This window comes from Tinamus guttatus, unplaced genomic scaffold (assembly GCF_059628265.1).
Source record: "Tinamus guttatus ecotype Peru unplaced genomic scaffold, ASM5962826v1 Tinamus_guttatus_pri_ptg000397l, whole genome shotgun sequence".
Classification (NCBI taxonomy): domain Eukaryota; kingdom Metazoa; phylum Chordata; class Aves; order Tinamiformes; family Tinamidae; genus Tinamus; species Tinamus guttatus.
Window position 1 is genome coordinate 1,336,808 of NW_028288931.1, and position 23,943 is coordinate 1,360,750.

Sequence of the window (23,943 nt, forward strand, 5' to 3'; positions counted from 1 at the left end):
TGCGGCCGGGGGGAGTCTTAAAGGGCCAGCGACCTCTCTGGATTTTGGTGTGGGGGGGTACAGCCTCACCCCCCCCGCCACGACGGCGCAGCACAGAGGAGACGGGAGGCAACGTTTGGGCTGAAAAGTCCCTTTATTGGCGCGGGCGGGGCCGTCCGCACACGAACACGCCACGCACACGTGTGGACACGCGTGAACACGCGTGTGCCGGGGGAGGGGGCACTCATCCGAAGGGCCCCTTGAGGTTCTTGGGCGGGAAGAGCGGCGGCTCCGGCGGCAGCGCGGCCAGGCACGCGGCCGGGCTGCACTCGCCCGTCTTGCCCGGCTGCCCCGCGGCGCCGGGGGGACCCGGCACCCCCGGGACCCCCTGCTGCCCCACGGGGCCCGGGGGGCCCGTCTTGCCGTAGCCCGGTGGCCCCTGCGGCCCTAAGGGGAGGGAGGCGGCAGGTGACATGGAGGGGACACGGTGGGTGACATGGAGGGGACACAGTTGGTGACAGGGCAGGGATATGATGGGCAACATGGCAGGGATATGATGGGCGACATGGTGGGGAGGTGATGGGAAACATGGTGCGCACATGGTGGGCGACATGGTGGGGACACGATTGGTGACATGGAGGGGACCTGATGGGTGACATGTTGGGGACACGATGGGAAACATCATGTGCCTACATGATGGGCAACATGGTGTGGACACGGTGGGTGACATGGTGGGGACACGATTGGTGACATGAGGGGATCTGATGGGTGACATGCTGGGGACACGATGGGAAACATCGTGTGCCTACATGATTGGCGACATGGTGCGGACACGGTGGTTGACATGGTGGGGACACGATAGGTGACATGGAGGGGACCTGATGGGTGACATGTTGGGGACACGATGGGAAACATCATGTGCCTACATGATGGGCAACATGGTGTGGACACGGTGGGTGACATGGTGGGGACACGATTGGTGACATGAGGGGATCTGATGGGTGACATGATAGGAAGCATGGCAGGGATAGAATGGGAGACCTGGTGTGGACATGGTGGATGACATGGAGGGGATATGATGAGTGGTGTATTGGGAACATAATGGGAGACATGGGCACGGACATGATAGACAGCATGGGGGAGATACAATGGGCAACACGTTGGGGACATGATGGGTGACACGGCAGGAAGACGATGGGTGACAGGGCTGCCCATACACCCAAGCACCCACATCGTGTATGTAGCTACTAAACACAGGTCCCTCGGGAGATTTAAGTTTGCGGTGGGTGGCAGGGGGGACAGGAAGGGAGGTGACTGTATCGTGGCTACGATGACTAAGAAGTCATTAATAAAACACCCAGCTCTGCGGATGGGGACATGTAGATGAGGCCCTTGGGGACACGGCTTGGCAGCATGGCGGGGACGGGGTTACGGTTGGATTTAATGATCTTAAAGGTCTTTTCCAATCATAATGAATCTGAGTCCATGGCGGGGAGGCGGATAAAAGGTGGGGACATGGAGGGGACACAGAGGGGACACGGAGGGGACACCCAGCAGGGATGTGTGGACTCACCTGGGGGCCCCGGCGGGCCGCTGTCCCCCCATGATCCCGATCCCTTTCTCGCCCTTCTCGCCCTTGGCGCCCGGCTCTCCTGCGGGACGCGGCGGTGAGGGGACGAGGCGCCATCGCGGTGGCCCCGCGGCCGCGGCGGCACCTACCCCGCGCGCCCGGGACGCCCTGGCGGCCCTCGCGGCCGATCTGCCCCGGCAGCCCCGGCGATCCCGGCGGGCCCGGCCGCCCCGGCAGCCCGTCCTTGCCCGGCGGCCCCGGCCGCCCCGGCGCCGACACCGTCTCCAGCGGGAAGTGCATCCTGGAGGTGTAATAGGCCATGCGCTCTGTGGGGACACACGGCGGGGTGGGGGTCAGCGCGGTGGCCCGTCCACCCCCTTGGTCATCGGCGCCCGGCTCTCACCGTCGAACATCTTGCTCAGCTCCTGCCGCACGAAGCGCTTGATCTCGTCGTAGTTCACGGCGTCCGCCTGCGACAGCGAGCGCGGCGATGGCCCCCGCGCCACGCCGGGTCCCCCCGTCCCGGCACCGCTCTCCCTGTCCCCGTCCTCACCATCATCCCGGGGGGTCCTGGCATTCCCGGGCTGCCCGCGGGACCCGGAGAGCCGGGGGGGCCCCTCTCTCCGGCGGGGCCCCGCGGCCCCACCAGCCCCATGGAGCCGCTCTTGCCGGGCCCCCCCGGCGTCCCGGCGCGGCCCTTCTCGCCGGGGTAGCCCCTCTCGCCCGGAGATCCTGCTTCGCCCTGCGGGAAAACAGGGAAACAGGCAGGATGCAGGGTGGAAACATCCCAGGAGCGGGGATCACCATCACCGAGCTCCATCCTCACCTTCTGTCCGGCTGGTCCCGCAGAGCCGGGCTTTCCTGGGGGGCCCTATGGATACACGGAGAAGCGGCAGTGAGGTTGGAGCAGCATCCCCATCATCCTCATCCTCTTGGAGGGGAATTACTCCGATACCTCTTTGCCAACTGGTCCATCAGGTCCCATCTCTCCCTGGAAAATCAGAGGGAAACGTGAGATGGAGCAGGGTCCTTGGCACCTCACTGTGCACCCAGCGCCACCCCGGCACTCACCGGGGGTCCAGGGTGTCCCGGTGGCCCTGGTGCTCCCGGCATTCCCGGCAGCCCTCGGTCCCCTGCGGATCCCCGCTCGCCCTTCGATCCCTAGGGAGAAGGCGGGAGGAAGGTGCCGGGCAGGCGGCGCGGGCGGCCGGATTCGGGGAGTGGAGCAGGCCATTCCCGGCTCCCTGCCCGGCTCCGCGGGATGGGGCAGGATGAGCTGGGCCGTACTCACCACTCCGGCGAGGCCGGCGGGGCCCGGCTGCCCCGGGCTGCCCGGGGGACCCTGCGGAGCAGAGCGGGATGGCGTTGGGATCGGGAAGGAGCCATTCCCCCGCCAGCCCCCCTCATTCCACAGGGATGAAGGTTTCCACTTACGACCAGCCCCGGAGGTCCCTGCCGGCCCTGCGGTCCCATGGGTCCGGGGTCTCCCTGCGGAGGCAGCGGCTGAGCGGGAGCGGGGACAAGGAGGGGACACCGGAGCCTCCCGCCGTCCCCACGGCCCCGCTCACCTCCGCGCCGGGCCGGCCCGTGCTGCCAGGGGGGCCAGGTTTGCCGCAGTCACCCTAGGGGGACACAGGGACATTGTGGGGACACGTGGACATGGTGGGGACACGTGGACATGGTGGGGACGGTCGCTCACCTTGGGTCCCGGCAGACCCGGGTGTCCCGTCTTGCCCTTGAAGCCCTGCAAGGAGGGGAGAGGCCAGTGGGGATCCGGCCGGCAGGTCCGTCCCCGCTGGCTCGACGCGTCCCCTTGTCCGTCTGCACGGACACGACGTCCCATCCCGGCTGCGGGGCACGGAGCAACGCGGGTGGCATCAAGGAATAGCGTCACTCACCGGCGGCCCCATCATCCCTGGTGGCCCGGGGGGGCCGGGGTCACCCTATGGACACAGAGTGGGACAGGCGGGTGGGCTCGTGCACACGGGGCTGCATGGAGGGACGCTGGCACCTTGTCCCCCGCCTTGTCTCACCCGCATTCCCGGCTTTCCGTCCTTGCCGTCCAGCCCTTCCACGCCGGCGGGGCCCTGTGGACACGCGGATGTTCGGGATCGCGGCTGGAGGAGCTGCGGGAACGGCAGCTCCCGGGAGACCCATTCCCAGGCCGGATCTGTCTTACCTGGATTCCTGGTGGCCCGGGCGGACCGGGGGGCCCTGGCATTCCCGTGGGGCCGCGCATTCCCTCGCTGCCCTGCAAGAGCGTCGGGAGCCGGGAGCGCTGCCGGAGGCCGCTCCGGCACGGGGACACGGCGGAGTGTCACCATGGAACTCACCTTCTCGGCGGCGGGACCCGGCGGCCCTGCCGGCCCTGCTTTTCCCGGGAAGCCGGGAGGCCCCTGTGGAGAAGAAGGACATTGGGTGAGGGCACCGCGTGGCAGAGCCGGCCCCAAAACCCAACGCGTTTGCGCAGGGCTCACGCGGCAGCGGCCGTGCACCCTGTATCCCGCCAGCCGTGCTCCATCCCATCCCACATCCCGCACATCCTGCATCCCGCACTCACCGGCGGCCCTGGGAAGCCAGGCTGTCCCTGGAAGCCCTGCAAGGAGAGGAGAGGGACATCGTCGGGGTGGCCGCAGAGCCGCATTCGTGCCTGCCCGGTGGCCCCGCGCAGGGTCCCCGCGCCCGGGGGACACTCACCTGGTCGCCCTTCTCGCCGGCGCCGCCCGGGAGGCCCCGCTCGCCCCTTGGCCCCTGTGGGGCAGAATCGGCAGCTGAGCGGGCAAGGGGGACATCGGGCCCCCCAAGCCTCCCCCCTGCCACCCAGGCTCATCCCGGGACCTACCGCTGGTCCCGTGGGACCGGGGATGCCGTCCAAGCCGGGGGGACCCTGGGCAGGGAGAGCAGAGCAGGGATCAGGTGGCTGTGGGGACAGGGGGGACGTGGCTGCCCCCTGCGCCCCAAAACCCCGCTCGCCGTGGGTCACTCACTGGCTCCCCTTTTTCTCCAGGGGGGCCCATGTAGCCTCGCTCGCCCTTGCTGCCCTGTGGGAGGAAGCGGGTGAAGGGACCGCGTGGGGGACACCGAGGATGGACGCGGGAGGGGGAACATGTGGGATGCGCGGAGCATGGAGGGGACATCAGGGGATAGATGGGATGAAGGGCACAGGGGATGCAGGGGGCATCGGGGGCAGATGGGGGTGGAAATGGGGGTCACCAGGGGACCGATGAGGAAAGGATGGAGCAGAGGGAACGGATGGGACACCAGGAGATGGATGGGGCACAGGGGACAGCCGGGTCCTGGCTGCGCCATCTGGCTCCTGGGCCGGGATGCGGCACTCCAGGATCCCGTTCCCGGCAGGGACGCGTGTACTCACGGGAAGGCCGGGAGGGCCCGTGGCGCCGGGATACCCAGGCTGCCCTGGCGGTCCCTGCGGAGGAGGAGGAAGAGGAGGAGGATGAAGGCGCGGAGCTGCCCGGGCCGGCGCCCGGAGCCCGTGCGGGCTGCGCTCCCACTCACCGGCTCCCCTTTGGCTCCAGCGAGTCCAGCGGGGCCGCGCTCGCCCTGGAGACCCTTGGGAGAGAGGAGGTGGATGCAGGAGGGCCCCCAGCCCAGCCTGCACCCACCAGGGCAGGGCAGGGGCTGCGGGACAGGGCACGGTCCCTCCTGTCACCATCGTCACCCTGCGAACGAGCCCTCGGGGGCTCGGGGCAGCCGTCCCCAAATGTGCTCGGGGCAGCGCTCCCCGAACGCGCTGCACAGGGATGAGGCCGCCCGGCTCGCTGCGGCGCGGGATGCACCGGGATTGCACCGGCGTCGCCCCGGGATTGCGCCGGGATCACACCCGGATTGCACCGGCTCGCACCAGGATCACACTGGGAAGGAGCCAGGAGCCTCCGAGTGCTTGGGCGGGCATCGGAACAGTGACACTGGGGGCAGGTTAGTGGGGGTTACGGGGGCTGATGGAGTGACGCCGGACAGGACACGCTGCCGCACACAGACCGTGATGTTACGGTGCCGTTAGCGCACGGGGAGCAGGACACGGGGACACGGGAGCGGGACACGGCCAGCAAGGGCAGGGGCCGCCTCTCCCTGCCTCCGCGCTGCCCCGGAGAGCGGCTCCACCGCAGGTGGAAACAGCGGGATGAAGATGAGGATGAAGATGATGATGGATTGGGGGTAACCCCAGATGAGGCTGCGGGAATGAGGAAGATGAACCCAGGCAGCTCCAGCTCCATGGGGAGATCGTGGGCCTCCTTCCATCCAGGAGCAAGGAAGGAGCCCGGGAGCGGACGGGATGGGGACCAGGCAGCTGGAGCAGCGCCAGGTGTCACGGAGCCAACAGGTCCCTGCGGAGCCGGTCTCAAGGACGGCCACTGCCCCCAGCGCAAAAGGGAGGCAAAAGGATGTGACGCAGGAGCCTCCCAGCACCAGGAATGACAGTCCCCAGCTCAGGAAGGCCATTCCCAACTCTGGGAAGCCAGGCCCATCCAAGAGCCCCTGCATGGAGCTGGAGGAGCTGGAGAGCGTGAGATGGGCATGTGGTGGTGGCAGAGGAGGGGAGGGGACAGGCGGGGGGACCGGCTGTGCCGGTGCCCGCAGGGCGCCGAGGACACAGCCAAACCAAGCGGCAGCGACAGACGGCACAGAGCAGAGCCGTGCTGGTCCTTACGGGCAGTCCGGGAGCGCCCGGCGTTCCGGGAAAGCCTGGGGGGCCCTGAGGGGAGAAACAGGCAGGTCACGGGCCGGAGCCGCCGCGGGAGCCGGGCGGCCGCTCCGGGCACGGGCAGCCCCTGGTGCCGGCTCCGAGAATGCCGGATTGGGAAGAGGGGGCAGCGCCTTCGCCTCCACCTCCGGAATCGCAGCAGCTGGCGTGGCTGGGGCCCTCTGCCCATCACCGTGGCCTCGGGGCGGGGACGCCCCCTTGGTGCTTTGCAGCCAGGGGGGCTGCGGGGGTGTCCAAGCCCCCTGCCCCGGTGCCCCACGTCGATGCCCTCACGCAGGGGCGCGCGGCCCCGGTACTTACGACAGGACCAGGCGGCCCCGGGGGTCCCCGCAGTCCTGGTGAGCCCTGGGGCGAGGGGACAAGGGTGCAATGAGCCGCGGGCACCCCCACATCACAGCCCTGGCATCCTCAGCGTGGCGCCTACCTGCTCCCCTCTCTCTCCAGGGATGCCCGGGGTGCCCGGGTGCCCAGGCTCACCCACGCAGTCCGTGTCGGGACTGTCACCCTGTGGGGAATGGGGCCGTGGCAGGAGATGCTGCCGCCCGCCCCAGTGCTCCGGGATGCAGCGGAGCGCGCGGGGCTGCCGGCGGCGCGGGGCACTCACCCGAGCCTCCTCTGCCCGCGGCAGCTGGGCCAAGCACTGCAAGGAGAGCCGTGGTCACCCTCGCCGAGCAGGGTGCCCCTCGGCCCCGCGTGTTCAGGAGGGGACCGGCGCAGCCGGAGCATGCCCAGCCATGCACATGTGTGTCATGTTGCATCTCCACTGTGCATGCGTGTGCCACGTTGCACCACCAACGTGTATGGGCATGCTGCATTGCACCACCGCTGTGCCTGCATGTGCTGCATTGCACCACTGTGCATGTGTGCGTTGTGTTGCACCACCGCCATGCACGCGTGTTCCATGTTGCACCTCTGCCGTGTGTGCGTGTGCCATGTTGCAACACCGTTGTGCACGTACATGCTATGCTGCACCAGTGCCATGCACACATGTGTCCTCTTGCATCTCCACTGCACATGCGTGTGCCACGTTGCACCACCAACGTGTATGGGCGTGCTGCATTGCACTACCACCGTGCCTGCAAGTGCTGCATGTGTGTGTTGTGTTGCACCACTGCCGTGCACACGTGTTCCGTGTTGCACCTCTGCCGTGTGTGCACGTGCCACATTGCAACACCATTGCGCATGTGCATGCTACGCTGCACCAGTGCCATGCACGTGTGTGCCGCACTGCACCACTGCTGTGCATGCATGTGCTGTGCTGCATCGTCACCATGCATGCGTGTGCCACACTGAACCAGCACCGTGCACACGTGTGCCATGTTGCACCTCTGCCGTGTGTGCGTGTACCATGTTGCAACACCGTTGTGCATGTACATGCTATGCTGCACCAGTGCCATGCACACATGTGTCGTTTTGCATCTCCACTGTGCATGTGTGTGCCATGTTGCACCACCAACGTGTATGGGCATGCTGCATTGCACCACCGCTGTGTCTGCATGTGCTGCATTGCACCACTGTGCATGTGTGCGCTGTGTTGCACCACCGCCATGCACGCGTGTTCCATGTTGCACCTTTGCCGTGTGTGCATGTGCCACATTGCAACACCGTTGTGCATGTGCATGCTACGCTGCACCAGTGCCATGCACGCGTGTGCCGCAGTGCACCACTGCTGTGCGTGCATGTGCCGTGCTGCATCATCACCACGCATGCATGTACCACACTGAACCAGCACCGTGCACACGTGTGCCATGTCGCACCACCAACACGCTGCCCAATGCCTGGTTTTGCGGGAGCATCCCTGCTCCCGCCTCCGGATCTCGTCGGGGTGCAGGATACTCACCCGGGCGCAGTTCTCGGTGCCGGGGGCGCCCGGCCTGCCCGTGTCCTCGGCGGGCGCCGCGAGGGCGGCCTGCAGCTGGACACAGTCCCCGCACAGGCTCTGGACAGGAGATGGCAGCTGAGCGTGGCCTGGGCACCGCGCGCCCGTCCCCGTGCCCTCACACCCGTCCCCGTCCCTGCACTCTCACCTTCAGCACCTCTATGTTCCTCTCGGCCACCACGGCCAGTGGCCCCTGCGAGGAACACGGATGAGGAGGAGGATGAGGAGGATGAGGAAGGGCTGGGCACGCACCCACCTGTGCCTGGCATTGCTGCTACCTACCAAGTCTCCAGCCGGTCCTGGCAGTCCAGGCAGGCCGTTGTGTCCCGGGATGCCCTAGAGCCGAGCGGAGAGCTCCCATCGCCGCCCCATCGTTGCCGGGAGCGGGCAGGCCCCATCCCGTCCTCCCCATCCCGGCACTCACCTGGCGTCCGGGGGCGCCGGGCGGCCCGGGGGGTCCTGGCGCTCCGGGGGGACCCTGCAAGGGGGACACGAGGAGGGTGGTGAGGCCGGGGCGCGGCGGGCAGGGGCGGCAGCGCCGGGGGCCGGCACGCACCTGCGGGCCGGGCTGCCAGGACGCGCCGCTCCAGAGTCCGGGCGCTCCCTGGGGCCGAGAGAAGGGCAGAGCGGTGAGCGGGGACAAAGCGGGGCCGGGGGCAGTGGCAGCGGTGGCAGCGGCGGCAGCAGTGGTGGCAGCGGCAGCAGAGCGGGCGCGCGCGGCGCTTACCGGCATCCCCACGGAGCCGCCGTCCTGCCGGGCGCCGGGTTGGCACAGGCATTCGCCAGCGTCTCCCTGAGGGAACAGGAGGGTGAGGGATATGGGGACAAGCCCGTGGGGACCCACAGGGACCCCAGTCCCCACTCACCTTCTCGCCGCGGGCGCCCTTCTCTCCCTGTGCGGGAAAGGCAGAGGGGTGAGTGCGTGGCCACCTCCTTGTCCCCGTCCCCAGCAGTGCCTTATCCCGTGTCCCTACGTACCGGCAGTCCGCTCGAGCCGGGCACCCCCGGCAGCCCCTGCTGCCCTTCACGGCCCTGCGAGGAAGAGGAGGGCAAGGAGCGCGGGAGGAAGCTGCGGCCTTGCCGCTTCCCGCTCCTGGGGTGCAGGGTGGTGATGCCGCCCCAGAAGGGAGGACCTACCGGTGGCCCCGTGATGCTGGTCCCTGGTGGTCCCCGGGGGCCCACGTCACCTTTGGGCCCTGGAGATCCCTGCAGAGGGTGGGAGCATGGATTAGGGAGCATCCAGCACGTGGGAAGGGGGACAGTGGGACAGGTCGGCAGCAGCCTGGGGACCCGGTCTCACCTTGGCGCCTTTCTCTGCGGCGGTGCCTGGGGGTCCCTGAGGTCCAGGGGGGCCCTGGGGACCAGAGGTGGCATTAGCTGCAGTGACGTCCCAGTGCCCCGTGCGGGATCAGTGATACCATGGGGCAGCAAAGCTGCTCCGGAGCTCTGCTCTGGTCGGGATTACACTTCCACCCCCAGCACGGGTGAGTTGCATCGGAAAGACCCCACCAGGAATTGGGAGATCCCACGGCTTGCGGAGTTGGGCATGTTGGGAGTCCAACATGCTACTTACAGCTATTCCAGGTGGTCCAGTCATTCCAGGCTCTCCCTGTGGAACAGGAGAACAGAAAGTGTGTTAGATGATCGAGCCACCTGGCACGGCATTGCTCGGCACTGCACAGCACTGAGCAGCATTGTGCAGCACTGCATGGCACTGTGCAGCATTGCACAGCATCGTGCAGCATTGCACAGCATCGTGCAACACCTCACGGCATTGCATGGAATTGCAGAGCATTGCACGGCATTGCACGGCACAGCACAGCATGGCATGGCATTGCATGGCATAACACTGCATGGAATTGCACAGCATTGTGCAGCGTTGTATGGAATTGCACAGCAAAGCATGGCATTGCACGGTGTTGCATGGCACAGCATGGCATTGCACGGCATGGCACAGCAAAGCATGGCTTTGCACGGTGTTGCATGGCACAGCACGGCATTGCACGGCACAGCATGGCACTGCTTGACCCCTCCAAGCCCCCGAGGGCTATGGGCCCTGCCGGGGGGCCGAGCACCCCCATACTCACCGTGGGGCCAGGCTGGCCGATCCCGCGCGGGCCCCGCTCGCCCTGCGGGCACAGAAAGGGAGTGAGCGGCACCGAGGGCCCCCCGTGCCCCATCCCCACGTGTCCCCCGCTCACCTGCAGCCCCTTGGGCCCGGGGGGGCCCTGGATCCCGGGCAGTCCCGGCTTCCCCTGCAACACACACGGTCAGTGCCGGGGCACCGGCACCGCGGAGCCGCGGGCACCGCGGGCACTCACGGGTCTGCCCGGCTCGCCGGTGCCCGGCGCGCCCTGCTCCCCTTTGGCGCCAGGTTTTCCGGGAATGCCGACCACGTCCGAGAACTCCCCTTGGAGCACGGGGCAGGACTCGCAGGCGTCACCCTGGGCAGGATGGAGCAGGGACGGGAGGTCGGGAGGAGCCGGGGGGCTCCGCGCGGCAGGGCCATGGGGACCCCCCGTCACTCACCTTGTCACCCTTGGGCCCAGCTGGGCCCCGCATGCCGGGCTCACCCGCGAGCCCTGGGACACCGGCCAGGCCCGGCGTGCCCGGGTCCCCGGGGCTCCCTGCGTCCCCCTGGCAAAGAGAGGGCACGAGGCTGGTGCGGGGATGCCCGTGGGCAGGGGGGTTTGCAGCCCTGGGCGCTGCCGTCCCCGGGCTCCGCTGCGGCCCGGCGCTGCTCTCACCTTCTGCCCTTGGGGACCGGCACCTCCGGGTTTGCCCTGGGGACACGGAGCAGCCGGTGAGGCCGGGATGTCCCCCGTGGTGCCCAAAACGGGCATCACCGGAGCATCCTCCGCCCGCCGCACACACGGGGGCCACTCACCGCTCTGCCCGGTGGTCCCGGCGGCCCTGGCACGGCCACCGCCGTGGTGGCCGCTTGGAGGGCCTGTGGGGCCGGCGGGCACTGCCCGCACGGCTCGCCCTGCGGAGAGGGGACACTGCGGTGGCAGCGCGGGAGGTGCGGGAGCCCCGGCTGGGCCCCGCTCTCCCCGTGCAATGAGCTGCACCGGCCTCAGCCCGCGCCCGAGCTCTGGGCAGCTCCGGGGATGGGGGTGCGGGGAAGGGGGCATTTGGGGACAGGAGGGTGTCACCTTGTCTCCCTTGATTCCCTGCGCTCCCGGTTGTCCCTTCTCTCCTGGCAGCCCCTGCATGGAGGCGGTGACGTGGAGGTGAGAGGCAGCTGGGTGCCAGGACCCCCCCAAAGCCTCCCGCGTCCCTCCACGTCCCCACTCATCCGTCTAGGTACCCTCAAATCCTCCTGTGTCCCCGCACATCCCCACTCACCCGTCTGGATGCCCCCCAAAGCCTCCCATGTCCCCCCCATCCCCACTCACCCATCTCAGTGCCTCCCAAACCCTCCCGTGTCCCCGCACGTCCCCACTCACCCATGTGGGTGCCCCCCAAACCCTCCCGTGTCCCCACACATCCTCAGTCACCCATGTGGGTGCCCCCAAAAGCCTCCCGCTTCCCCCCATGTCCCCACTCGCCTGTCTGGATGCCCCCCAAAGCCTCCTGTGTCCCCCACGTCCCCACTCACCCATGTGGGTGCCCCCCAAAGCCTCCAATGTCCCTCCATGTCACCACTCACCCATCCGGGTGCCCCCCAAAGCCTCCCGTGTCCCCGCACGTCCCCACTCACCCGTATGGGTGCCAGGACCTCCCAAAGCCTCCCGTGTCCCCCCACTCACCCATCTGGATTCTCCCCAAAGCCTCCCATGTCCCTCCACGTCCCTACGCACATGTGTGGGTGCCCCCCAAAGCCTCCCATGTCCCCCCATGTCCCCACTCACCCATCCGGGTGCCCCCCGAACCCTCCGAGGTCCCTGCACGTCCCCACTCACCTGTGTGGGTACCAGGACCCCCCAAACCCTCCCGCTTCCCCCCATGTCCCCACTCACCCATGTGGGTGCCCCCCAAATCCTCCTGTGACCCTCCATGTCCCCACTCACCCGTCTAGGTACCCCCAAACCCTCCCGTGTCCCCCCCGTCCGCACTCACCCGTGCACCCGCGGGTCCCGCGCGGCCGCCGTCGCCCTGCAGCGGAGCGGGAGCGGGAAGCGGCGGCCGGGGGCAGCGGGGGCTGCGCCCGGCGCGGGGAGGGGGCCCGGGGGGGGTCACTCACCTTCTCGCCCTTGATGCCGGCCAGCCCGGGCAGCCCCGCGGCGCCCTGCGGACACCCCGCGGCGTCACGCGCCCGGCACGCGCCCGGGACGGGGATAGGGACAGGGACGGGGACGGGGATGGGGACAGGGCTCGGACTCACCGGCGGCGGCCCCGCCGCGGGGCTCTGCAGCAGCGCGGCCAGGATGCCGGTGTCACACGCCACGCACGAGTCACCCTGCGCAGGGACAAGGGCTCAGGCGGGCGGCGCGGACACCGCGTCGCCATCCCGGGTGGCTCGGAAGGACGCACGGACGCACTCACCTTCTCGCCCTTTATCCCGTTGATGCCGGGGTCTCCCTGCGGAGGAAAGAGAGGGACCGGGCAGCGGCGTCAACCCCCTCGCAAGCTCCAAGGGCCAATCCCGCCCCCGGGAGCCAATTCCCTCCAGGAGCATCTCAGCCCCGGGACCATTGCCGGGGCATCGACCCTGCACCGCAGAGGATGCTCCGTACGCGGCTCCGGCAGCACCTACCCTGTCCCCTTTGGGTCCGGTGGGGCCAGGTCTGTCCTGGAGATGGAAGAGCCAAGAGGGAGCATTAGGGAAGCAGAGAGACACCCTGGTGCCACCCTGTGTCCCCTCCCGCCACGCTGGGACTCACCGAGATCCCGTCCTTGCCCGGCGCTCCGGGCTCTCCTCTGGCTCCCGGCTGCCCGGGGAGCCCGGTGGCCCCGAGCGTCCCCACAGACACGGGACACGGCTGGCACGGCTCGCCCTGCCGGGATGGGCACAGTGACACGCGGCCACCGCCAGCCCCGGGGCGACAGCGTGACTGGGGCAGTGGGGGTGACACAGTGACGAGACCCCCAGGTGCTGCACCCACCTTGTCACCTTTTGTCCCTGAGGCGCCAGGGGGGCCCTGTGGAAGGAAAGGGGAGGAGGAGGAGGCTGCGTATGGGAGCAGCCACTGCCCATGGATGGGAATCCAGCATGGGAATCCAGCATGAATCCAGCATGGGACAGGGATGTGCCCCAGGGATGCGCACTCGGGAACCCAGGGATGTGCCCCAAGGATGCACACCCGGGAACGGGAACCCAGGGATGCATCCCAGGGCCCCAGCAATAAACAAGGACAGCGGCTCCCCCCGGTCCCCTCCACGCCAAGGCTTGGATCCCACAGGAGCAGCCGGGAAAGCCAGCCCTGCCCCCACGGTACTCACGGGCTTCCCAGGGGATCCTCCGGGTCCGGAGCTGCCCTAGAGGCGAGAGGAGCGGAGCTGAGCCCGCGTGCTGGGGCTGCCGGAGCGGGATGCGGCGGATCGGCAGCTCCGGCTGATCCCGGCGCACGGACACACTCACCTTGTCCCCCTTGGGTCCCGGGGGGCCACCAGGGTCACCCTGCCGGGGGGGAGGACAGCGTTAACTCTGCGCTCCGCATGCAGCCGGCAACACCCGCACGGAGCCTGGGATGCTCCCGAGGCCCGGGCATCCTTACCGGCTTCCCTGGAAAGCCAATTCCCGGCGATCCCGGCTTTCCCGGGGGTCCCGGCTCACCGGCCAGCCCCTCGGGTCCCACCAGCCCTGGGTCGCCCTGCAAGGCACCGCGGGGGCTCAGCTGGGCACGGGGGGTCCGGTGCCCCCCAGCCCCCCTGGAGCCCCCTCCTACCTTCTGGCCCTTGGGTCCCACCACGCAGATCTCCCCGGGACGGCCCTGCCGGAGAGGGAGCAGAGCGAGTGCCGGGAATGCGGGATGGAGCACGGAGAGCTCCGGGAATGCAGGAGGGAGCAGGGAGAACACCAGGAAAATGGGAAAGAGCAGCAGGAATGCAGAGGGGAGCAGAGGGAGCATTGGGAATGCAGGAGAGAGCATGGTGAACACCAGGCACGTGGAAGGGAGCAGGGAGAGCACTGGGAATGTGGGAGAGAGCAGGGAGAGCACCGGGAATGCGGGAGGACAGTGACTCGTGGATGCGGGAGCCCCCGGCTGCCCGGGGCTACTCACGTCACGTCCCGGGCGGCCCGGCTTGCCCTGCAGGCCCCCGTCGCCCTTGTCGCCCTTCTGGCCCTGCAAGAGCCGCAGTCAGGGGGGCTCCGCTCACCTGTGCATGAAATGCGGGGGCTCCCCGGCCCCACTGCTGCCCCATGGCCCCCACTGCTGCCCCCACCCTGCACAGCTGCCCCCTGCATTGCAGCCCCCATTCCCTGCATTGCTGCCTCCCACCCTGCACTGCTACCCCCTTGCATTGCAGCCCCCATTCCCTGCATTGCTGCCCCTCCGCATTGCTACTCCCTGCATTGCAGCCCCCCGTATTGCAGCCCCATCTCCTGCATTGCTGCCCCATCCCCTGCATTGCTGCCCCCTGCGTTGCCCAAGTGGCCGCCGTTACCTTCTGCCCGTCAGCGCCAGTCGCTCCGGGGAGCCCCTGTGAGACGGCAGCGTTAGCGAGGCCATGGAATCACCGGGATTGCGGATGCACCGGGGCCACCACGTGGGATGTGGCACCCAAAGGTTGGCGTGATGCCATGCAAACCCTTGGGAAGGAGCCGCGGTGCCAGAGCCGCAGCCCCATTGGGCTGCACCCGCAGCACATCCCATCCCGGCCCCACGGCTCCGGAGGGTCCCGGAGCCCCCGGCGGAGCAGCACTCACCGCGTCCCCGCGCTGCCCCTTCTCGCCCCGCGGGCCCTCGGCGCACTGGGGACAGAGAGGGGGGGTCAGGGGAGCGTGGTGGGGACAGGGACACATGGATGGGACAAGGAGGGGGGGGTCTCACCTGCACGGGGCCGTCAGGGACCGTCCGCACACAGTCGGCACCCTGGTAGGGAGAGCGGAGGGCTCAGTGCGAGCGGGGCTCGCATGGGCCACGGCTGCAGCCCCAGGGCCACCTGTCCCCTCCCCGTGTCCGCGGGACCCCCATGGGGACACTCACGCGGTCACCTTTCTCCCCCTTGGTGCCGTGGGGGCCGGACAGGCCACGTTCTCCCTTTGTGCCCTGCAAGAGAGGAGGATGGAGCGGCTGGGGCATGCGGGGATAGGGATGCTCCGTGGGGACCGGGATGCTCCATGGGGACCAGGGTGCTCCTTGGGGACTGGGAGGCTCCAGGCAGGACGGAGGGTCTCCATGGCCATGTCCCCACTGGAGCCAGTCCCTGCATGTCCCTAGGGCGATGCCAGACCTACCTTTGGGCCTGGGGGACCGAGTGTGACCTAGGGGAAGAGACCAATGTCACATGTGGCCCCAGTTCCTGGCCAGGGTCCCCGCCGCCATGCCCGCCCCTCCTGCCATGTGACTCCGGATAGAGGCTGCCATAGGAACCGTCCTGCATCTGGAGAGCATCAGGGACCATCCCAGGCAGCCAGATGTTCCCTGGGACACAGGCCAGGAGCCGTGGGGACGGCAGCGGGGGTGACAGAGCCGCTCTGCGGCCAGCACATGGGGATGTCACCGGATCGACTTCCAACGGCAAAGCCTCCCGGCTGCCCAGGAGGGCGAGGCGACGCATGGCATGGCATGGCATGGCATGGCATGGCATGGCATGGCATGGCATGGCACGGTGTGGCATGGCACTTACATTCGTGGAAGCCGCAGGCAGCGAGCAGGGAGGGCACTGGAAGAGACGCGGCCACTTGTCACCCCCCTGCTCAGCTGTGTCCCCCCTCGTGTGGGGTGGCACAGGAGGGACAAGGCGGCACCCCCCTGTCCCGCGGGACTCACCCCATCACCAAGCGTCCCCGGCCGCCCAGGGGGGCCCCGGTAGCCCTGCGGGGAGGTGACACAGTGAGCGGCAGCGCGGGGTGGCCCAGCGCGCCCCGCGGCGCTGCCCGAGCGCCCGTGCGGGATCCCGGCTGCGCGGCCACGGCCCCGCGATGCGGCTGCACGGGCAGCGTGCGGGGTCCTGCCCCTGCTCCGGCCACGCTCCGGAGCCGCACGGGGGGACGGAGAGGCCCCTGCGGCACTTGGGAGCGGTGATGGAGCACCCCGGGGCTCGGCTGCCGCCCGGGGCAGCACACAGGCCACTTTGTGCCCGCGTCCCCGTGGCTCTGGCAGCGACCGGAGAGGCCCGTGCGCAGCGGGGACCCACGCGGGACACAGCCTTGGACCGGAGCACCCGGCCTGGCCGCCCTCTGCCACCTGCCCTCACCTTATCCCCGAGGTCGCCCTTGAGGATGGTCTTCCCCAAAGCCCCCACTGGCTCCTGCAGAGAGAGCAGAGCCCCGTGGGGCATGCGCAGCCCTGAGCACCAGGGTTTATTCCTCCATAGGGCTATGCCTGCCCACGCACCCATGGGTGACAGACACGGGACACCCACAGGTGACACTGCCCCAGGCCAGAGCCCTCCGCAGAGGAGCCGCTCGCACCCAGCCCATCTGGAGCCTCCCCTTTCTGTCCCTGAGTCCCCATTCCGCAGCTCTGGAAAATATGAGGCTTTTCCAGGGTCAAATCCATGTGGTTTTGTGCTCCGCGGCGCCGATGGCGCCGAGCCCGACACGAGGGCCACCGGCGCAGGGAGCGTCCCCGCGGCGCTCACCGTGCTGCCCTCCGGCTCCTGCAGGCAGAAGCAGCGGGTGAAGAGCCTGCCCGGCGCGTGCGGGGACATCTCCACGAGGTTGTGCCCCAGCTCCGCCTGCCGCCGCGTCTTGGGCGCTTCCGCCAGGCACTGCGGGGAGGCAAGCGGGAACGGGAGCCCCGGGATCGGCAGCAGCTCCGCGCGCGGGACCCCAGGACGCACAGCCCCGATTTCCCCTTGGGGACTCACCCCGCCGGCCGAGATCTCGCAGCAGCCCTCGTGCCGCGCCAGCGCCGCGTCGCAGTAGATCCGAGCCTGCTGCAGGTCGAACTGCGGCGGGGACACGCGCCGGGGATGAGGGACACGCGGGGCCGGGTGCCACCATCAGCACCGGGCGCTCGCTCACCTGCACCGGGGTCCCGCGCACGGCGTCCAGGCCCAGCAAGGCATGGCCCTCGGGCAGCAGCGCCCGCCGCGGCGCCAGCGGCTTGGCGGAGATGAAGCCGCAGTCGATGTGCGCGGTGGCCGCGCGGCTCTGCACGCTCAGGGCCACCTTGTGCCACCGGCCGTCGAAGAGGGACGAGACGCCCTTGCCCGTGAAGACGGTGCTGACGAAGGCGTCCCCAGGCGCGCGGGCTTGCAGCTCGAGGCTCTTCTCAGGGCCGTGCAGGGCCAGCGAGAGCTGGGCAGGGAGGGGACACGTTGCACGGGACTGTCCCCACCGCGGCCGTGTCCCCTGTCACAGCTCACGGCCTGCTGTCGCGTGGTACCTGGGGGTAGCCCTGGCGGTCGGTGGCCTGGAAGAGGTACCAGTCCTGGCTGCTGCTGTTCTTCTTGAGGCGCAGGGTGAGCACGAGCGTGAACTCGGGGGGCAGCCCGCGGGGGAACAGCCGCCTGCGAGGGGGACGTCACCAGGGGCCACGCAGCCCCGGGCGGGCTCAGTGACACGGCCCGAGTGGCTGGATGGCTGCGGCGGAGCATCCGCCCCAGGCACCTCCATCCCAGGCATCTCCATCCCTGGGCACCTCCATCCATAGGCGCCTCCCTCCCGGGCATCTCCATCCCTGAGCGCCTCCATCCCTGGGCACCTCCATCCATAGGTGCCTCCATCCCGGGCATCTCCATCCCTGGGCACCTCCATCCACAGGCACCTCCATCCACAGGCACCTCCATCCCTGGGCGCCTCCATCCCCGGCCACCCCCATTCCAGCTCCGTCCCTCCAGACGCTGGCGGCGGCTCCGCCACATCCCGTCTGCTCTGGCCCAGACGCACGGGAAGGAGCTGAGACGGAGCCGCGTGTCCCAGCCCCAAAGCCAGGGCCTCCCTCCCTCCGTGCCCGGCACGTCCGTGCCCATCTCGCCCCAGAGCTCTGCAGCTCGCTGGAAATATTTGCTTTGGGCTACAGCGCTGCCAACGGCTCTCGGCTCCGTGCGCCAGCGATTCTCCAAGCCACCGCTCTGGAGCGGGACCAGGGCAGGAGCCGGGAGTGGGATGGAGCCTGCGGGCCCGTCTGTGCTCCGGGGCCAGAGCGGATCCGGTGACACTCGCGGGAGAGCGGGACGGTGCCGCGCGGGTCTCCGCATCCCTCCCCGCACCGAGCGCTTCCCGCGGGCTGGCGCCCAGCCCCACGGGCAGGCGGCCAAAAGCAACCCCGGGCTGCCGCATCCGCCCTCGGAAAGCCACCCGAGGACTCGGCTGCGGAGGCGGGAGCCGGGGCCGCATCTCCTGCATCCCACGCTGCCACCCTCATGCCAGCATCCCTCGGGAGAGCCCCTTCCTTCCCCGGCTTTCCCTGCGCCCGCCTCCGGAGCGGAGCGGCATTCCGAGCGGCTCGTCCGGCCCCGGCGAGCGCCTGCCAAGCCGCGAGAGCAAACACGGCCCTTGCGCAAGGCCTGGCCGCGGCCCAGCCGAACCGCTGCCGCTCGGGACCGGCTTTCCAGGAGGAAGGTGACACGGGGCAGTGCCAGGGCTGCCCCGCGGCCTCCCCGGGCGCAGGACCATGGAGCATCGCGCGTGTGCGTGGCAGTCGGGTCGCCCCGCGCGCGCCGGCACTCACTGCGTGGGCTGCACGAGCGGCGCGGCGCCCAGCCGCAGGATCAGCGGCCCCTTGGGGTTGCGGATCTTCTTCACGGCCGACATCTTCAGCAGCTCGAACCTTTGGATGAGGTTGAAACCTGCGGGGTGCAGAGCAGGAGGGAGAGGCGGCCGCTCGCAGCGCGGGGGCTGAGGCCCGATGCTCTCGTCACAGGGCCGCGGCGCTCTCCTCACCCGTCACGTTTGCATACTTGTCCCCAAGTAGGTTCTCGTCCCGCAGCGGTGGACACAGCTCCTCTGCATGGCAAAGCCACATGTCACCGCGCTGTCCCTGAGGCCACCGGCTCCTTGCAAGCCGCCTGCCTCCGGGAAGCGCACTTGGAACAGCCCAGGAGCACACTCGGATTCAGCCCAGCTTGCCAAGTTCACTGGCTGAAATGCCCACGATGCCACTGGGCACCGGTGGCCCAAGGTTCCCAGCACGGAGGGGACAACCAGGACCCGCACGGGGGGGACAGGCAGGACCAGCAGGGAGGTTGAGCGGCGGCCAGCGAGCGTGACAGGCCGGGAACGGGGACGGGCAGGAAATGCCGTATCAGGCACGACCACGGGGAAGCTGTTTGCAAGGGCCCTGATGTATTTATTGCTTTAGCAGCAGCTCTCCTCCTCCGCTGGATGCTCCCAGATGTTGAGCGGAGATGTCAGCAGAGGAATTTGTTTGCTGCAGCCGCGGTGTCGGGCCGCTCGCCTGCCCTGTGCTGCGAGGACGGATCCGGGACAGATCCCGGTGCTGCCACCCTCCCTCTGTGCCCAACACGACACCTCGGTGCTTCTCCCTTCAACTCCTCAGCGTGGGTCCCATGCAGAGAAACGGGATCGAGGTCTCGTGCTCGCTACCAAAAGCGCTTGGAAAGGCCGGATCCCGCCAAGGGGCTGCAGCCAGGGCGGGAGCTGGGGGGCGGCGGGAGGATTGGCCAAGCCTGACGCAAGCGGGGCCTCCCAGCTCCTCCCAGCCGCCCGCCTCCGGAGCCCCTGTGCCGGGAACGCCGCCGGGAACGCGGCTGCAGAGCCACCGGTGGGATCCCCGGTGGGACCGCGTTCCCAAGGCCCCGGCACGGCCGGACCCGCTGTCCCCGGCCCCCTTACCTGCTGCGGCCGGGGGCGGCTCCTGCCCCTCGCAGGCGCTGAGCAGCCCGGCCAGCGCCAGGGCCCAGGCAACCCTCATGGTCCTAGAGGGGGAGAGAAGGGGCAGGGATGAGATGCTGAGAGGGTGCGCGCCGGGCACCACTGTCCTGGGCAGCTCCTTGGCGTCCCCTGTGGAAGGGACATCCGCGGGATTTGCTTGTCCCCAAAGAGCGTCTCCTTTGGGTGCCGCAGGGAGGAAGGGGCTGGGAGATGCCCCTGCAAGGGGTCCCAGGGCCCCAGCCCAGCCTGTGGGCAGGGGGGCACCCCGGTGCGGTGCCCGTGGGGTGTCCGTGCAGACGGACACGTGGAGATCGGGCAGCGATGCCAGGCTTGCTCGCTGCTCCGGCGCTGCCAGCGGAACCATTGGCTCCAGGAGGATCCAAGGGATCTGGGGGGACTGAGCGTGGCCCTGTGCCCTGCAGGATTCTCCAGCCAGGGACATTTGGGGATCCCTCGGCCCCCCACATTTGGGGGTTCAACCAGCCCATCTATCGCAGACCCCAGGCGCGTCCCCAGCCCCCCCACGTGTCCCCAGACGTGTCCCCAACACTGCCCGCTCGGGAGTCCCGGGGGAGCTTTCGGCCCCGGACCTCGTGTCCCACTCCCACGCGGGTCCCCGGGGTGTCGCGTGGGTCGCCCCGGGCCCCCCCCCCCCCGCCCCGCTTCCTGCCACGAGGCACGGGGGGGGCCGGGGCCGCCGGAGCGCGCGGCGCCACCGGGGCCAGAGCGGGGGCCGCATCGCGGCCGCCCCCACGCGCGACACACGGGACCCGGGGGGAAGGGGGCAGCGAGCGGAGCCCCCCGTCCTGCCCTGCCTGCTCCCCCGCTCCCCCGGGCCGGCCCCGTCGCCCGCTCCGCGTGTCCCCCGTCCCCAGCTCCGTCTGCGCCGCGCGCACCTCCGGGACCGGCACCTCTGCGGCCGCCGGTGCCGGTGCCGCTTCCCGCGGCGCCCCCGGGGCCTCCCCGACCCCCGGCCCGGCCCGGCCCGTTTCGGGTCCCGCCGGCTCCGGTCTCACCTGCGCGCTCGGCGGCTCCGCGCTCCGGGCGGCCCCCCCGGCAGCCCCGCCGCGCCGGGCCGGCCCCGCCGCCTTCCCCGCCTCCCCCGGGGCGGGGGCGAGTCCCCCCCGGCCGCTGCCCGCCCTCCGGTGAGGGGCCTTCGTCTGCGCTCCCTCCTCGCCACCTTCCTCCTCCTCCCGCCGGGGGAGGAGGGGGGTTCGCAGCCACCTCCCCTCGGTCGCCAGTGGGGACCCCAACCGGCCACCCGGCTCCAAGGAGGTGGCACAAGGAGCTCCTGTCCCCAGGCCGTGTGGAGCCCCCCAGGTGCTTCCTCCTCCCTGGGGAGGCAGAGGGGCGCAGACCAGGTGGCACCCAGGTAGCTCCCCTTTGGGAGACGGAGATATCCTGGAGCCGGGATGCTCCGAGTGCTTCCAGGACGCCTGGGCTCCTGCCAGGCTTGGGCAAACCCTCAGGTGCCCAGCTGGGACAGGAACAGCCCCTGTGACAAGGAGCCCCCAGGGCTTGGGGACACTCCAGCCCTAGCGCAGGCACCGGCCTCATCCCGCCAGGCTCCCGCCTCGTCCCAGCGGTGAAGCCGCCAACTTTCCAGTGCTAAAATGCCGCCTCTCCAAGCACCCTGCGGCCCCAGCGAGCCGCTCCGGGGACGCCTGGCATCGCTCCCGGCTCCCGGCGGCTCCGCGCCGGCGTCGCGGGTGGCCCTGGCGGGAGCGGGTGGCCATGGGTCCCGAACTGGGACAGGGCAGCCCGGCCACCCCCCTGGTCTGGGGCATCCAAAGTGACCCTGGGTTTTTTGGCACCCTGGGTTTTTTGGCACCCTGGGGGTGCCCTTGCCTGCTCCGCTGCCCGGCTCCGGCGCCCAGCGCAGACGGAGGCACTGCTGCTGGCGCTGACCCTCTTCCCCCTTCCAAGGGTTTTCCTGATGGGCTGGAGCAGGAACAGAGAGCGGCCGAAATCTGCTTGGAAGAGCTGGGAAAAGGCAGAGAGGGAGGGAGGAAGGGAAGGAGAGAGGGAGGGCGCCGCGGCCCCCGCCACGTCCAGGCTCCGCCGGCCACGCTGAGTCAAGGAAAGGGCCCAGCCTCCAGGATTCCCGCGCGGAAGCGGCCGCCGACGTTCCCAAATGGCAGCAGAGCTGTTTTCCAGCGGCCACGCAGGGGCAGGGCTGCGCCGAGCAGGAAGGCGCTGGGCTGCGCGCTCCTTCCCGGGCACCAGCACCGCATCCCGTATCCCATGGAAGGGCTGGGAATGCGGAGGCTCCGGTGGGCTTGGAGCCGGCGTCCTGGCACGCGCTGGCCCCCTCAGCCACCTCTGCAGCCATGACAAATGCATCGTCCCTGTCGCTGCACGCGCATGAGGGACACACACATTCTCTAAACGCGCCGTAATTAACAGCTGATATTAATTATCCAGCCCTCAGTAAATAAGCCGTCTCGGGCGGAGCGTGTGCCGGGTCAGAAGCGCCGCTCCACTCGCCGCCAGCCCCGAGCCGGGAACACAGAGCACTTAATTCTGTCACTCGCTGCCTGCTGCTGTAATTAAGGGTAATTAAAGCAAGTGAGTAGGAAACATAACACAACTCTCCTAATTCCTTTTTATTCGCCACTTATTCACCCTGCACCGGCCTTTCCTGGCAAGGAGAGGAGTCAGAGGGCACGGAGGTGGCCAAGGGGAGACGGCGCCGGAGCGCTGGGAAGAGCCGGAGAGGAGCTTTCCTGGAGCACAGCAAGGAGCCTGGAGGAGCATTCCTGCTGCCCACCAAGCCGGCATGGAAAAACCAGCCGCACTTCCAAGAAACAGCCGCTTCGGCTGCCAAGAAACCTGATCCACAGAGGAGCTCTGCAGTTTCCAGGCGTGGGATGTCTCGTCTCGGATCCCCAATATCCCGAGGCAGCCGAGTGCAGCATCCCGGCCCGGCACAGGCCCAGCCCCGCGGCTTGGGCGTGCTCCAACCTGCTCCGCAGGGAATTCCTGCGGCCGCGATTTGAGCAACTCAGCATTTATCTCAGCACCAGGCTCCCAGATTCCCAAATTTGCAGTGAAGGAAGCGCCTGGGGCAATTTTCCTTAGGTTGATGCAGCCGATTCCTTCCAGCAGCAGCAGCAGTTTCGCCTCTTTGGGGGGAGACGCTTTGGCGGGATGGGCCGGAGCAGCCGCGGGAGAGGAGGCCCTTCCCGCCTGGCTGCCCGGCCTTTTTCCATCGTTTCCTCCTCCGAGAGGCCGGGATTTGATGGTGGCGGCTCTGCGGAAAGCTGCAGCTCGCGTGGAGGCTGCGCGTGGACACGAGCCCCCCGGCGCACTCCGGCTCCTCGGAGCATGCGGCGGGATCACGGCGGGATCGTGGCGGGATCACGGCGGGATCGTGGCGGGATCACGGGGGCCGGGCCTTGCTGCTTCCCCACCGCCAGCGTCTCCCCTTGCCGGTGGCCCCAGCCCCGGCGCCGCCTCCATGAGTAACGAACGCTGCTAATTGCCAACAGCTGCCCCGGGAGAGCCGGGGCCGCCTCTCGGAGCAAGCGAAGGAGGGGACCCTGCGCCCGCCCTGCAGAGCCCCCCGCCAGCTCCCGCGTCCCCCCTCTCCCAGTGGGGTCTGGAGGGTCCAGGAGGCTCCAAAATGGGGTGGAAATCCAGGCCCTTTCCCAGCCCTAAAGTGGAAGCAGCTGGAGCTGGCAGGAGCCCAGCGAGGGCAGCAGCTTCAGCCCTGGGGCCAGGCTGGGGAGGGGACAGGGAGACACCGTCCCCAGGGGGCAAATCCGGCTCCCACAGCCCCTCTGCACCCAAGGATGGGTTTGCTCAGCCCAGCTCCCTTTTATCCTCATTGATTTCATTGGAATTCATCTCGGGCTCCGTGGAATGACAAGGACAAACTGCCGCCACAGGGGGGGAGG

At 69.1% G+C, this 23,943-nt stretch overlaps 1 protein-coding gene across 1 annotated transcript; it reads right to left on the bottom strand.

Annotated features, from left to right (window-relative positions):
* Positions 1-223: 223 nt before the first annotated feature.
* Positions 224-19,219, bottom strand: COL16A1 (collagen type XVI alpha 1 chain). The gene is given in 69 exon segments (XM_088530972.1): positions 224-426; positions 1,553-1,580; positions 1,582-1,631; positions 1,699-1,875; positions 1,953-2,019; positions 2,103-2,291; positions 2,376-2,420; positions 2,505-2,540; positions 2,621-2,710; positions 2,841-2,891; positions 2,984-3,037; positions 3,118-3,171; positions 3,249-3,293; positions 3,448-3,492; positions 3,583-3,636; positions 3,729-3,800; positions 3,883-3,945; positions 4,110-4,145; positions 4,247-4,300; positions 4,392-4,436; positions 4,537-4,590; positions 4,923-4,976; positions 5,066-5,119; positions 6,219-6,263; positions 6,573-6,617; positions 6,697-6,777; positions 6,877-6,912; positions 8,113-8,211; positions 8,300-8,344; positions 8,434-8,487; positions 8,576-8,629; positions 8,708-8,755; positions 8,879-8,944; positions 9,018-9,044; positions 9,130-9,183; positions 9,289-9,357; positions 9,452-9,505; positions 9,725-9,760; positions 10,239-10,280; positions 10,353-10,406; positions 10,473-10,595; positions 10,681-10,788; positions 10,899-10,934; positions 11,039-11,137; positions 11,307-11,360; positions 12,214-12,249; positions 12,338-12,411; positions 12,490-12,553; positions 12,640-12,675; positions 12,851-12,886; positions 12,978-13,091; positions 13,200-13,235; positions 13,537-13,572; positions 13,676-13,714; positions 13,812-13,907; positions 13,983-14,027; positions 14,319-14,381; positions 14,704-14,739; positions 14,966-15,010; positions 15,090-15,131; positions 15,246-15,308; positions 15,497-15,523; positions 16,459-16,512; positions 16,846-16,974; positions 17,074-17,154; positions 17,231-17,506; positions 17,595-17,718; positions 18,882-18,999; positions 19,094-19,219. Coding segments are annotated over 69 exon segments (4,701 nt in total). The 5' UTR covers positions 19,176-19,219.
* Between the last annotated feature and the right edge of the window lie 4,724 nt (positions 19,220-23,943).